Here is a 13696-nt window from a genome sequence, read left to right as displayed (position 1 = left end):
TACATATGCTGCCAGACCTGCTGAAATTTTCCAGCATTTTCTCTTTGGTTTCTGATTCCAGCATCCGCAGTAATTTGATGTTATGCTTTCATCATTCAGATTCTGTGACTCAAATTGTGATGCATCTTGATGGAAAAGTTGTCACCACTTTGAACGATTGGTAGAAAGCTTCTTCCAGTCATCAATGTCAATACTGCCTTGTTTCAAAGACAGATTCAGAGCGTCTTTAAAGTGTTTCCTTGGTCCTCCCTGGAACATTAGCTATTTAAGACACTTTTCGGCGATTTGGACGGTGTGTAGTCATCTGAAGTTGAATTTGCAGGGATTTTGCATGAATACTTGTAGAAGGGCTTCAAGTACAATTTGATTAACTGCCACTTGATGAATCCAGAGGACGAGGTGTAGGCATTACTGGTGATAATTTTCTCGTGCTCTTATGTGTTGCTGATGCACAGTCCATGTCTCGCTGCAGTACAGGAGTTTGATGATGACAAATTTTCTGTACATTAGGGGCACGATCTACCGGCCATGCCCGAGCAGGAGTGCGGTGTGGCTGGTAGATGCTGAAGCTTCCTGCAGGCTTCCCAGCAGCCACTGCGCCTCGCGAGGATCTGCCCAAGTCCCAAGAGGCAGTCCAACTAGAATTAATGGGACCAAGCCATACTCGCATAAGTAGGCCTTAAACCTACTAGGGCACACTCACCTGGGATCAACCGGCCTTCTGGCCTCTAACGTCTTCTCCAGGGAATCCTCAGCGGGGCGCCGTTCAGTACTGGTCCACACAAATGTGGACCAGGCGAAACGGCAGCTAAGGGGTCTTCCAAGCCATCAGAGGCCCCTGGGGGGGGTCAGGGACAGTGCAGATTGTCCCTTGGCCCTCCCTCTGGAACATTGGCACTGCCTAGATGGCACCTTGTCATTACAACCCTGGCACTGCCAAGGTGCCCAGATGGCACTGTCAAGGGTCAGGGTCTGAGGGGGGGCCATGCCGTTGAAAGGAGAGAGGAGGGGATAAAAAGGTTCAGGGAGGGTGTGCAGGGCATGTTAGGAGCGGCCTCTGGGAGGTTGGGGTGGTGACGCGTGGAGGGGGAAATGTCTGTAAGGGGGTGTGGGGAGCCTGAACAGGGGGGCCCAGGAACCCAAAATAGGGTGTCCTCATTTGGGGGTGTAGGGTTATGCCCATGTGTGTGTGCGTTGACATTGCCCAAAAGTGGGTGGTGTGGACACACACATGCTTACTTAGAGATGAGGGCAACTTTCAAAATTGCGATCTGAACTCGGAGTTCAGCTTGAAGGTGATGAAAAAAATTCTAAGGGCAGGCTCTACCGGTTGAGTTGTGTGCAAAATGCAACCAGTAGATCGCACTTCCGGGATCTACCTGGCTCACCAAGCCTCGCGTGAACGATGTGAAGTAAGCCTGCCCGTTGTGGGCGGAATCACTTTCTGGATAATTTGCATATTAAAGACTAGCTGTCTCACTCTAATATGCATTCCTGGGATCTACCCAAGGCGTGGGATCTAACTCCTGCGCTTGGAGACCTCGGGTGAGTGCTGTTCAGTGCTAATCTCCACAAACGGAGGCCAGACGCGAGGTCTCCCAGGTGATCGGAGGCCCCCAAGTGGATGCCCTCTGTGCAGAGTGGTAGCTGGAACTGCTGATGCCAGCCTGGTACCTTGGCAGTGCCAGCCTGGCACATTGGCAGTGCCACCTGGGTGCCAGTCCGGCACTGCCAAATTGCCCGGATGGCACTGCCAGGTGAGATCGGCACTGCCAGGGTGCCAAGTTGGCACTGATAAAGTGTTGTGCATGCTATTGGGTTACAGTTGCCCTGTGTGGGTGTTGGGGGGTGGGTGCAGGGGGGACTCACCCATCCTCCCATAATGTGTTTGGATTGGGGAGAAGGTCGGGGATTAGTTTGGGGGCCTCGAAGATCGGGACGCTATTGAAAAATGATGCTCTGATCTCTCGCTACAATTGGGAATTCAGGTGAGTGGAGCTCCACACTGTACACGACTGGGCTATGTGCAGCCTCGGCCGCACATTCCCCTTCAGGCCCCTTATTCAATGCGAGTTATGTTGATTAGCCCTGTGTTTCTCAGCACTGTGAGAGCGGCAGGAAACACGCAGCTAAATGTGCTCGCTCGGGGACTTTGGGCGCGATTCTCCGGACTCACGACGGTTCGGAGAATAGCGGGCGTCGGAAATTTTTACGGCGACGCTGTTCCGACGCCCTCCCGCTATTCTCCGAACCCCGCAAATTGTCGGAGTCGCGTTTCCCGACAAACGCCTCCTTCCCGCCCCTGACACGACCAGATTCGCCACTGAGAGCCCTTCCGCTATTCACCGGCCCGGATGGGCCAAAGTCCCGAAGTCATGGCGCCCTGTTTGGACGTCGTGAAACACACCTGCTTTTTAATTTCGTCAACCAGTCGGCCTGGCTGACGACTGCTTGGAGGAGGTCAGGGCACCACTCTGCGCACCGCTCAGCGCACCGCTCAGCGCACCGCTCGAGTCTGGCCACAACGGGGAAGGCATCCCTGGGAACGGGAGGGGGTCCAGAACGGGGGCAGTGGGGGGGAGACGGGGGAGGCAGTGGGGGAGACGGAGGGGGCAGTGGGGGAGACGGAGGGGGCAGTGGGGGAGACGGAGGAGGCAGTGGGGGGGAGACGGGGGAGGCAGTGGGGGAGACGGAGGGGGCAGTGGGGGAGACGGAGGAGGCAGTGGGGGAGACGGAGGGGGCAGGTGGGGGAGACGGAGGGGGCAGTGGGGGAGACGGAGGGGGCAGTGGGGGAGACGGAGGGGGCAGTGGGGGAGACGGGGGAGGCAGTGGGGGAGACGGAGGAGGCAGTGGGGGAGACGGAGGGGGCAGTGGGGGAGACGGGGGAGGCAGTGGCGGAGACGGAGGAGGCAGTGGGGAGACGGAGGGGGCAGTGGGGGAGACGGAGGGGGCAGTGGGGGAGACGGAGGAGGCAGTGGGGGAGACGGAGGGGGCAGTGGGGGAGACGGGGGAGGCAGTGGGGGGCGACGGAGGGGGGGGGGTTAGGTAGAGAGTGAGCCGTCCAACCCCGTAACAAAATGTCTGCCAGCATGCCATGGTGTGCAGGTGACGAGGACACGGCCGCTGGTTCCCCTGTGGCTTCCGGCCACAGGCCACTGACGCACCCGTGAGGAGGCCATAGTTTACTGGCTGTTGGATGCAGAAAGTGACCAGGGGTTAGGCTGACCGCGTGTCAGCAGCGCGACCAGGCCACCGGGACACACTGGTATCCCATGGCTGGCGGCTGCCGAGGTGCCGACTAACGTCCGTCTAACATGTCCCGTTTCTCTGCCTCCTACCACCCTTCTGTAGGTTAGCACGATGCATGGGAACAGATCGGCTATGTTCTGCGCAGTGGTTGGGGCCGCTCTACTGGATTTGGAGATGCAGCAGCATCCACACCCACAACCCGCAGTGGCTGCAGGGCCAGCTGCAGCAGCAGAGGGAAGGGCCGAGGAGTTGCCAGTCGTCGAGCAGCATGGGAGGGGGGGGAGGAGGAGGAGGAGGAGGAGGAGGAGGAAGAGGAAGAGGAAGATGAGAGAGTGAGGGTGCAGCCACGGCGTCAGAGGCGACGACCAAAGCCGAGGGTGTACCGTGTCCGGGTCTCTTTCCTAACAATGCCGGACATCACCTGCAGGAGAAGACTCCGGCTGAGTAGGCAGACGGTGATACATATCTGCGAACTCCTGTCGCACCTCGCCCCACGTGGAACGGGGGGAGGACACGCGATCCCGGTAGCCATCAAGGTGACGGTCGCTCTGAACTTCTATGCTACCGGCTCCTTCCAGTCTCCGAGCGGGGACGTCTCTGGGATCTCCCAGTCATCGGTGCACAGGTGCATCCGGGATGTGACCGACGCCCTCTATGCCATCGCCGATCGCTACATCACCTTTCCCGAGGACCGAGCAAGTCAAGACTCACGAGCCCGTGGATTTGCCAGTGTGGCCGGGATACCGAGGGTTCAGGGGTCAATCGACTGTGTTCACGTCCCCATGCGCCCACCTGCTGTGGACAAGGAAGTGTTCACAAACAGGAGGGGGACATACTCCATTAATGTCCAGGTGGTATGCGACCCCCACATGAGGTTCATGAACGTCTGTGCAAGGTTCCCAGGGAGTGTGCATGACTCCTACATACTAGCGCAGTCGTTCATCCCTGCGATGTTTGAGGGACGTCCCCCCCGGCTGAGGGGCTGGTTGCTAGGTGACAGGGGTTATCCGCTGAGGTCTTGGCTGATGACGCCTATACGGAGGCCTCAGACCAATGCGGAAACACGATACAACGAGGCCCATGCAGCAACCAGGGGTGTGGTGGAGCGCTGCCTTGGCTTCCTGAAGATGAGATTCAGGTGCCTGGACCGCTCCGGAGGGGCCCTGCAGTACCAGGCCGACAGGGTCGCTCGCATTGTAGTGGTCTGCTGTGCGCTGCACAACATCGCGATGCAGAGGGGAGATGACCTGTTGCAGGAGGCGGAGGGAGAAGCTAGTGGCAGTGGTGCCAGCACAGAGGAGGAGGAGGAGGAGGAGGAGGAGGAGGACGCTGGCGGAGTGGCGGGCGCAGCACGCAGACACGACCCAGGTGCTGGTGATGTCCAGGAGGTGGCACGACGGACCCGGCAAGGACGGCGGGCACGCGACGCCATGGTGGCAGCACGGTTCACGCATCGCATGTGACGTCCCCGATGAACACCAAACCACCACCTGCATCGCTAGTCATGCAGAGGGTCACCACACAACTGCCACCACCACAACCTCCCCCCCCCCCTCAGTGTACACTGCTCCACTTTGACATGACGCTTATCACTGGGTACAGACGGAATGGCACAACATTGATGGCTGTGTCAGCGGGTGTGATCAGTGCCATGTGGAATGATGACAGCCCGCTCTGCGAAGAGCTGTGAGCTCAGAATCGTTAGAGAGAGTCTGACCCATGGCAATAGCTGAACCATCCACCTTGGTGGCCGCTGAGTTCGTCACTGACACTCCATCACGTGCCCGCGTGGGCTAGCTGTGGGAGGGGGGTAGGGGCAGGGACTGCACACCCGGCACCGAGGTTTCACCACCCGTCACCCCCAGCGACACTCGGTCACCATCACGATTCCTGTGGCTGTGGAACAATCACACGGTATTACAAGTAAGGTGGAACAGTGCGTTTAATATTAACAATTATTTACAGGTGCCCTAGCCCCTACAACTAAACTGTGCCCTTCACCCGTGCCAACTTACTCAGTGTCTATCTTAGTTACCTTACGGGCCCTACCACTACGTCTAAGTGAATCCCCAGATGATACAGCAGGAGTGGAGGAGGATTGCTGCGAATCGCCCCCCTCGACTCGTTTCTCCTTGGCTATGCGTTTCCTGGGGCGACCCGGCCTTGATGGGCCAGGCTGCTCTGCGGGCGTCTCGGGTGACATTGTGCCACCCTGCTCTGCCTGCTGCCCACCCGATGCACCAGGGATGGGACGGGGGGAGGCCGAGAATTCCGGGACGTCCCGTGATGGAGTTAATGGGACGGGCCCCGAAACCTCCTCCTCCCTCGGGGAGCCCGGTGGCCCCCGGGCCTCACTTTGGGACAGAGGTGCGAGCGGGGAGGTTCCCTGTCGCACCACCGACACCTGGCGCTGCCAGTCCTGGAGGCCTGCAACGGTATCCACCAGGATCCGAAGGTTTGCAGAGACGGAGTCCAGGGAGTTAGACATTCCCGCCAGGGACTGTGCGATCTCAACCTGTGTGTGCACGACGCCATCCAGCACATGTGTCAGGCGGTTGATGGTCTCCGCGACTGACAGCTGGGACTGTGCTATCGACTGATGGGACTGTGCCATGGCGTGCTGCGACTGGCCAATGACCTGCTGAGACTCGGCCATGGCCCGCAGGGCGCCGGCAATGTCGGTTTGGCTCTGGCACATTGCTGCCTGTGAGAGGGCAACCCTGTCCAGGGCCGAGGATGACGCGTGCACATTAACCCCAACGTCTTGCATAACCTGACCCATTGCCTCCACCGCGGATGCCACCCGTGCGGTGTCGGACTGGGTCTCTGCCATGAGCGGCACCACTCCCTGCTCTTGGACGCGGTTCGACTCCTCTAACAGCGTCTGCAGAGTCTGGAAGGAAGCCCTCATCCCGTCATTGTTTCCCTGGGTTTCCTGAGGCATCGGCTGTGCGGGTGGGTTGATAAACTCCAGGAACTCCGAAAACGTCTGGGAGCCAGCTGCATCCTGGGCCTGGTCTGGCCTCCGCGAGTCCGGGCCCTCTGTTGCTCCGACCTCCACCTGCTGTACCTGCTCATCTGTGATGTGCCAACCAGACTGTGCCCCAGGAGACTCATCACTAAATAGGCCCGCCGGGGTGTGTATCTCTGGGATGATGGATGTGGTGGGAGAAAGCAGTGCCGCAAGCCCGACGCTCTCAATGGTTAGGTCCTCGTCCATGGTGTGGGGCTGCTCAGCGACAGGAGGGTTGTCCCTGGCCATTTCTGGTGGTGGTGGTGGACCTCGAACCCTCTGTGCGTCCTGGTCCGCAGATTGGGTTGGGGCGGATAGGGCTGCCCGCTGATCGGGCACCCTCTGTTGTGAGGCCCCGGGTGAGGTGGCGGCAGATTCCTGTCTCCGTCTGCAGCCAGACGGCCCTGGTCGTTCGGCATCACGTCCTAGGGAAGAGAATGAGACGGGTTATTTCGATTTGCTCGGCAGGCCGCTGGACGGTCCCAGTGGGCAGGGTGTGTGAAGGGACAGAGGATGGGGAGGTGTCCCAGTGGGCAGGGTGTGTGAAGGGACAGAGGATGGGGAGGTGTCCCAGTGGGCAGGGTGTGTGAAGGGACAGAGGATGGGGAGGTGTCCCAGTGGGCAGGGTGTGTGAAGGGACAGAGGATGGGGAGGTGTCCCAGTGGCAGGGTGTGTGAAGGGACAGAGGATGGGGAGGTGTCCCAGTGGGCAGGGTGTGTGAAGGGACAGAGGATGGGGAGGTGTCCCAGTGGGCAGGGTGTGTGAAGGGACAGAGGATGGGGGGGGTGGGGGGGGGGGTGTTTGTCTGGGAGGGTTGTCTCACTTGCTGCAGTTCCGCCAACCTCGCATTGCGCGATATCGCGGGTGGTAGACCCCCCAACAAGGTCCAGTGCCCTCTGTTCAAAGGTGCTGAGGGGGTGCATGTTGGGCGAACCCCCTCCAGTCTTGTGCCGCTCACGGTGGTTATGACCGGCCTTGGCCTGTTGGGGGAGGGAACATAGGTAGATCATTACAAAACGGTAGGTATCAGCAGTCCGTTCTGATACTGGCACAGTTTGGGGGGGGCAAGTTGTCATCAGATGATTGCATCTCTCCTCGGGGCCAGAGCGCTGGGTCTGTGACAACTTTGTGAACCACCCTCAAATAACTCTGCCCCAATCCCTCTCCCCCCCCCCCCCCCCCCCCCCCCCCCGGGCAGTTAAGGGGGAGGGATGGTTGTGACTAGGGGGCACCCTCATGGCACTTACCCTGGCAGACCTGGTGAGGTCGTGTAGCTTCTTTCGGCACTGCTCTGCTGAGCGAGGGGTCTGCCCCACAGCACTGACGGCAGCAGCCACGTCACGCCAGGCCTGGCGTACCGTGCTGGCAGGTTGGCGATGCCCTCTCCGCGGGCGGATGATGCCCCTCCTCTGCTCCACGGCATCGAGCAGCGCCTCGACGTCTGCATCAATAAAGCGAGGAGCAGCTCACCTAGGCTCCGACATCCTGCCCGACAGATTCTGTGGTCGCCCGCGCCTTTTTACGGCGTCGGGCGGCGTCACATGGGCGGGTTCGTGTCGTCGTCGCGTTCCGTCGTCATCACGCACGTAATTGATGCGGCCGCGCTGCTAGCCCATTTCCAGGAAGTGAATCGGTCGGGAAATGAAGCCTTCGCGACCGTCGTAAAACGGTCCCGATTTTTACGACGGTTTGCCGACTTTCCGCGGGTGCGGAGAATTTCGCCCTGTTCCTTTTTGGGAGAATAACACCCTTAGTATCATTAGATAGCGTTGGACACTCCAAGCAAAACTCACCACAAATGACACTTAGAAATCTTTCTGTTAGATCGTGCCCTAGGACTTTTGTTGACTTGTTGAGGTCTTTATTCACTGCTTTAGTATGTAGAAGGCTGAGGGGGTTGAGCTGATCTAGTTTTGGTCTTTTGAGAGAAATGAATGCCAAGATATGGGAAGTGCTCAACATATTCCTGACTCTCTCTATCAATATATATTGGAGGTGAAATATTGGACTGACCAGGTGTGGGTTGATATATGAACTTGGTTTTAGAATTAAAGAGATCAAGAGGCTTGCAAATATGGTTCAGAACGGGTAATGGCACTGCAGTCATCTGTAATCTGTAGACCATGTGTGTCTATGGTGGTCAGTTTAGTTTTGGCATGGAGGCTACTGAGGTAAAAGAGTTTTCGTTCTAGGTGGCATTTAATACTCTCACCAGAATCTTTGCCGTTCCCTGACACTGTTTTTAACCTGTCGGTCTCTCGCGCTGCTTTCTCTCAGGCTTTCTCCTTCTGCCCTCACTCCGAGCAAACCGTATCGCCCAAGTCTTGTCCACTGCTTGGATTAGGGCCTCCAATGTGGCATTGGAAAGCTTAAACATCCAATCCCCAGATTCTGTCGTCATTTCAATCTTCACAAGCATTCCTTTCTATTTGTGGCCAGTTTGCAGCTTCTTTAGAAGGAGCTGGTTACTTTAAGTGACGTCAGGGACACCCAATTTCCCAATTCTCCAAGCACTTACACGACTAATAACCAGTACACAAAGCACTGGCTGCATGCCTTGTCCAATAGAATGAAGTCCCAGCATCAATTCTGTACTTTCAGGCACAGCTGAATTTCTCTGCAATATCAAAGCCCTTGGCTGTAATTTTGGCTAAAGATGCTAACTCTAGTTCTAATCACTGATAGCTTTAATTGCATTCAGTCAATTAAGGTTATACTGAAGTCAGATTCTAGGTACAATCTCTTCTTAAGTTGCACAGAAGCATTCAAAGAAATTAACACATCAAAAAGTCATATGTGCTTCACAATATTAATTTAACTTCTATGACGATTTATGAGGTATAAACTGTGACTGTATTTGTAATTTATATAGATAAGTCTAACGAACATATTCAAAATTGCTGATGCTCTTTTGTTAATATGCAATGACATAATAACAAAGAAAGTCAGGATCCTGCAACAAAATTTGAATTTGTGCTCTGGCATCTAGTCAATCACATTCTTTGGTTTCAGCTAACATCACTGACGATATTTTAGCGTACTGTGGACCCAACAATTGCCCACAAGATGACCTGAAGATAACTCGCAATGTAACATCGGCTCAGCATGCAATGTCCACAATCCACACCCTCTCAGGAATTTATACTGGTAAGTAATAATTATTTGAAGTAAATCTAAAAGTGTAAATCTGAAATAAAAGCAGTAAATGCTGGGTAAACTGAGCAGGTCTGGCAGCATCTGTGGAGAGAGAAACACAATTATGTGGTGAGATTCTCTGGCCTCCCTGCGCGAGGCAGGTTTCTCGGCGTGGAAGATGACCCACTATTGGTCAGCGGTAGGATCTTTTGGTCCCGTTGCTATCAATGGGACTTCCCATTGAATTCTCCCCACGCCACCAGGAAAGCCACTGCAACATGCCTATTCAGAAGATGAAGTGATGTTTTTCCGGCTTGCATTGGCTTCACTGTAAACCTGGAGATTCTTCTCATTTTAGTTCATACGAGAAGTTTAACTTCCATTGGGCAATTACCCTGCACCTGGCATCATATGAAACTCTGATTTATATCAGAGGCTTTGGATGATTCCGACTCTATTCTGGGCAGCACGGTAACACAGTGGTTAGCAATGTTGCTTCGCAGTGCCAGTGTCCCAGGTTCGATTCCTGGCTTGGGTCATTGTCTGTGCGGAGTCTGCATGGTCTCCCTGTGTCTGCGTGGGTTTTCTCCGGGTGCTCCGGTTTCCTCCCACAAGTTCCGAAAGACATGCTTGTTAGGTGAATTGGACATCCTGAATTCTCCCTCAGCGTACCCGAACGGCGCCGGAAAGTGGCGAATGGGGGATTTTCACAGCAATTTTCTGTAGTGATAATGTAAGCCAACCTGTGACACTAATACAGATTATTATTGTTAGAATAGTTACCCAGGAAAAGTTAGAAGGATTGAAACCGCTTCTAACTCCTGGGTAACTATGGTACGGACTGCACCCATCCCTCCCCCTGCTGTGACCTGGACTTGCGACTACTCTCCACCTTCCTACCTTGCCCCTACCCCTCCAACTACCCCCCAAACTATCTCCCTTCCCACCCCGATTACTCCACACCCTCCCCTGACCACCCTACCTTCCACTGGACTCCCAACTATCCCCTCAATCACTGGCCCAACACCCCCCCCCCCCCACTCCCGACCCTCATAAGTTAACCATTGCTATTCTCCTCAACTATTTCTTGTTGTGAGTTTCATATTCTTATCATTCTTTCGATAAAGGAGTTTCTCCTAATTCCTTATTGAATTTGTTGATGACTATCTTATATTCTTGGCCCCTAATTCTGGTCTCCTCACCAAAAGAAAACATAAAGGGCGAAATTCTCCGCACCCGCGGAAAGTCGGCAAACGGTCGTAAAAATCGGGACCGTTTTACGACGGTCGCGAAGGCTTCATTTCCCGACCGATTCACTTCCTGGAAATGGGCTAGCAGCGCGGCCGCGTCAATTACGTGCGTGATGACGACGGAACGCGACGACGACACGAACCCGCCCATGTGACGCCGCCCGACGCCGTAAAAAGGCGCGGGCGACCACAGAATCTGTCGGGCAGGATGTCGGAGCCTAGGCGAGCTGCACCTCGCTTTATTGATGCAGACGTCGAGGCGCTGCTCGATGCCGTGGAGCAGAGGAGGGGCATCATCCGCCCGCGGAGAGGGCATCGCCAACCTGCCAGCACGGTACGCCAGGCCTGGCGTGACGTGGCTGCTGCCGTCAGTGCTGTGGGGCAGACCCCTCGCTCAGCAGAGCAGTGCCGAAAGAAGCTACATGACCTCACCAGGTCTGCCAGGGTAAGTGCCATGAGGGTGCCCCCTAGTCACAACCATCCCTCCCCCTTAACTGCCCGGGGGGGGGGGGGGGGGGGGGGATTGGGGCAGAGTTTTTTGAGGGGGGTTCACAAAGTTGTCACAGACCCAGCGCTCTGGCCCCGAGGAGAGATGCAATCATCTGATGACAACTTGCCCCCCCCCCAAACTGTGCCAGTATCAGAACGGACTTCTGAGACCTACCGTTTTGTAATGATCTACCTATGTTTCCTCCCCCAACAGGCCAAGGCCGGTCATAACCACCGTGAGCGGCACAAGACTGGAGGGGGTTCGCCCAACATGCACCCCCTCAGCACCTTTGAACAGAGGGCACTGGACCTTGTTGGGGGGTCTGCCACCCGCGATATCGCGCAATGCGAGGTTGGCGGAACTGCAGCAAGTGAGACAACCCTCCCTGACAAACACCCTCCCCCCCCCCCCATCCTCTGTCCCTTCACACACCCTGCCCACTGGGACACCTCCCCATCCTCTGTCCCTTCACACACCCTGCCCACTGGGACCGTCCAGCGGCCTGCCGAGCAAATCGAAATAACCCGTCTCATTCTCTTCCCTAGGACGTGATGCCGAACGACCAGGGCCGTCTGGCTGCAGACGGAGACACGAATCTGCCGCCACCTCACCCGGGGCCTCACAACAGAGGGTGCCCGATCAGCGGGCAGCCCTATCTGCCCCAACCCAATCTGCGGACCAGGACGCACAGAGGGTTCGAGGTCCACCACCACCACCAGAAATGGCCAGGGACAACCCTCCTGTCGCTGAGCGGCCCCACACCCTGGACGAGGACCTAACCATTGAGAGCGTCGGGCTTGCGGCACTGCTTTCTCCCACCACTTCCATCATCCCAGAGATACACACCCCGGCGGGCCTATTTAGTGATGAGTCTCCTGGGGCACAGTCTGGTTGGCACATCACAGATGAGCAGGTACAGTAGGTGGAGGTCGGAGCAACAGAGGGCCCGGACTCGCGGAGGCCAGACCAGGCCCAGGATGCAGCTGGCTCCCAGACGTTTTCGGAGTTCCTGGAGTTTCTCAACCCACCCGCACAGCCGATGCCTCAGGAAACCCAGGGAAACAATGACGGGATGAGGGCTTCCTTCCAGACTCTGCAGACGCTGTTAGAGGAGTCGATCCGCGTCCAAGAGCAGGGAGTGGTGCCGCTCATGGCAGAGACCCAGTCCGACACCGCACGGGTGGCATCCGCGGTGGAGGCAATGGGTCAGGTTATGCAAGACGTTGGGATTAATGTGCACGCGTCATCCTCGGCCCTGGACAGGGTTGCCCTCTCACAGGCAGCAATGTGCCAGAGCCAAACCGACATTGCCGGCGCCCTGCGGGCCATGGCCGAGTCTCAGCAGGTCATTGGCCAGTCGCAGCAGTCAGTCGCCGAGAGCATCAACCGCCTGACACATGTGCTGGATGGCGTCGTGCACAATCAGGTTGAGATCGCACAGTCCCTGGCGGGAATGTCTAACTCCCTGGACTCCGTCTCTGCAAACCTTCGGATCCTGGTGGATACCGTTGCAGGCCTCCAGGACTGGCAGCGCCAGGTGTCGGTGGTGCGACGGGGAACCTCCCCGCTCGCACCTCTGTCCCAAAGTGAGGCCCGGGGGCCACCGGGCTCCCCGAGGGAGGAGGAGGTTTCGGGGCCCGTCCCATTAACTCCATCACGGGACGTCCCGGAATTCTCGGCCTCCCCCCGTCCCATCCCTGGTGCATCGGGTGGGCAGCAGGCAGAGCAGGGTGGCACAATGTCACCCGAGACGCCCGCAGAGCAGCCTGGCCCATCAAGGCCGGGTCGCCCCAGGAAACGCTTGGCCAAGGAGAAACGAGTCGAGGGGGGCGATTCGCAGCAATCCTCCTCCACTCCTGCTGTATCATCTGGGGATTCACTTAGACGTAGTGGTAGGGCCCGTAAGGCAACTAAGATAGACACTGAGTAAGTTGGCACGGGTGAAGGGCACAGTTTAGTTGTAGGGGTAGGGCACCTGTAAATAATTGTTAATATTAAACACACTGTTCCACCTTACTTGTAATACCGTGTGATTGTTCCACAGCCACAGGAATCGTGATGGTGACCGAGTGTCGCTGGGGGTGGCGGGTGGTGAAACCTCGGTGCCGGGTGTGCAGTCCCTGCCCCTACCCCCCTCCCACAGCTAGCCCACGCGGGCACGTGATGGAGTGTCAGTGACGAACTCAGCGGCCACCAAGGTGGATGGTTCAGCTATTGCCATGGGTCAGACTCTCTCTAACGATTCTGAGCTCACAGCTCTTCGCAGAGCGGGCTGTCATCATTCCACATGGCACTGATCACACCCGCTGACACAGCCATCAATGTTGTGCCATTCCGTCTGGACCCAGTGATAAGCGTCATGTCGAAGTGGAGCAGTGTACACTGAGGGGGTGGGGGGGTTTGGTGGTGGCAGTTGTGTGGTGACCCTCTGCATGACTAGCGATGCAGGTGGTGGTTTGGTGTTCATCGGGGACGTCACATGCGATGCGTGAACCGTGCTGCCACCATGGCATCGCGTGCCCGCCGTCCTTGCCGGGTCCGTCGTGCCGCCTCCTGGAC

General features: G+C 56.9%; 1 protein-coding gene across 4 annotated transcripts in view; it reads left to right on the top strand.

Annotated features, from left to right (window-relative positions):
- Positions 1–13696, top strand: part of LOC119969490 (protein unc-93 homolog A-like) — a 150972-nt gene that overhangs the window by 102209 nt on the left and 35067 nt on the right. For 3 of the 4 annotated variants that reach the window (XM_038803189.1, XM_038803176.1, XM_038803199.1), the window contains exon 4: positions 9275–9409. The exons of the other annotated variant lie outside the window; for it this stretch is intronic. In XM_038803189.1, coding sequence (XP_038659117.1) covers positions 9275–9409 — 135 coding nt within the window. The remainder of the gene's footprint in view (positions 1–9274; positions 9410–13696) is intronic. 4 annotated transcript variants of the gene reach the window in all.

This window comes from Scyliorhinus canicula, chromosome 1, assembly GCF_902713615.1.
Source record: "Scyliorhinus canicula chromosome 1, sScyCan1.1, whole genome shotgun sequence".
Classification (NCBI taxonomy): Eukaryota; Metazoa; Chordata; class Chondrichthyes; order Carcharhiniformes; family Scyliorhinidae; genus Scyliorhinus; species Scyliorhinus canicula.
The sequence above is the reverse complement of the archived record's forward strand: the minus strand, read 5'-3'. Positions and strand labels throughout refer to the sequence as shown.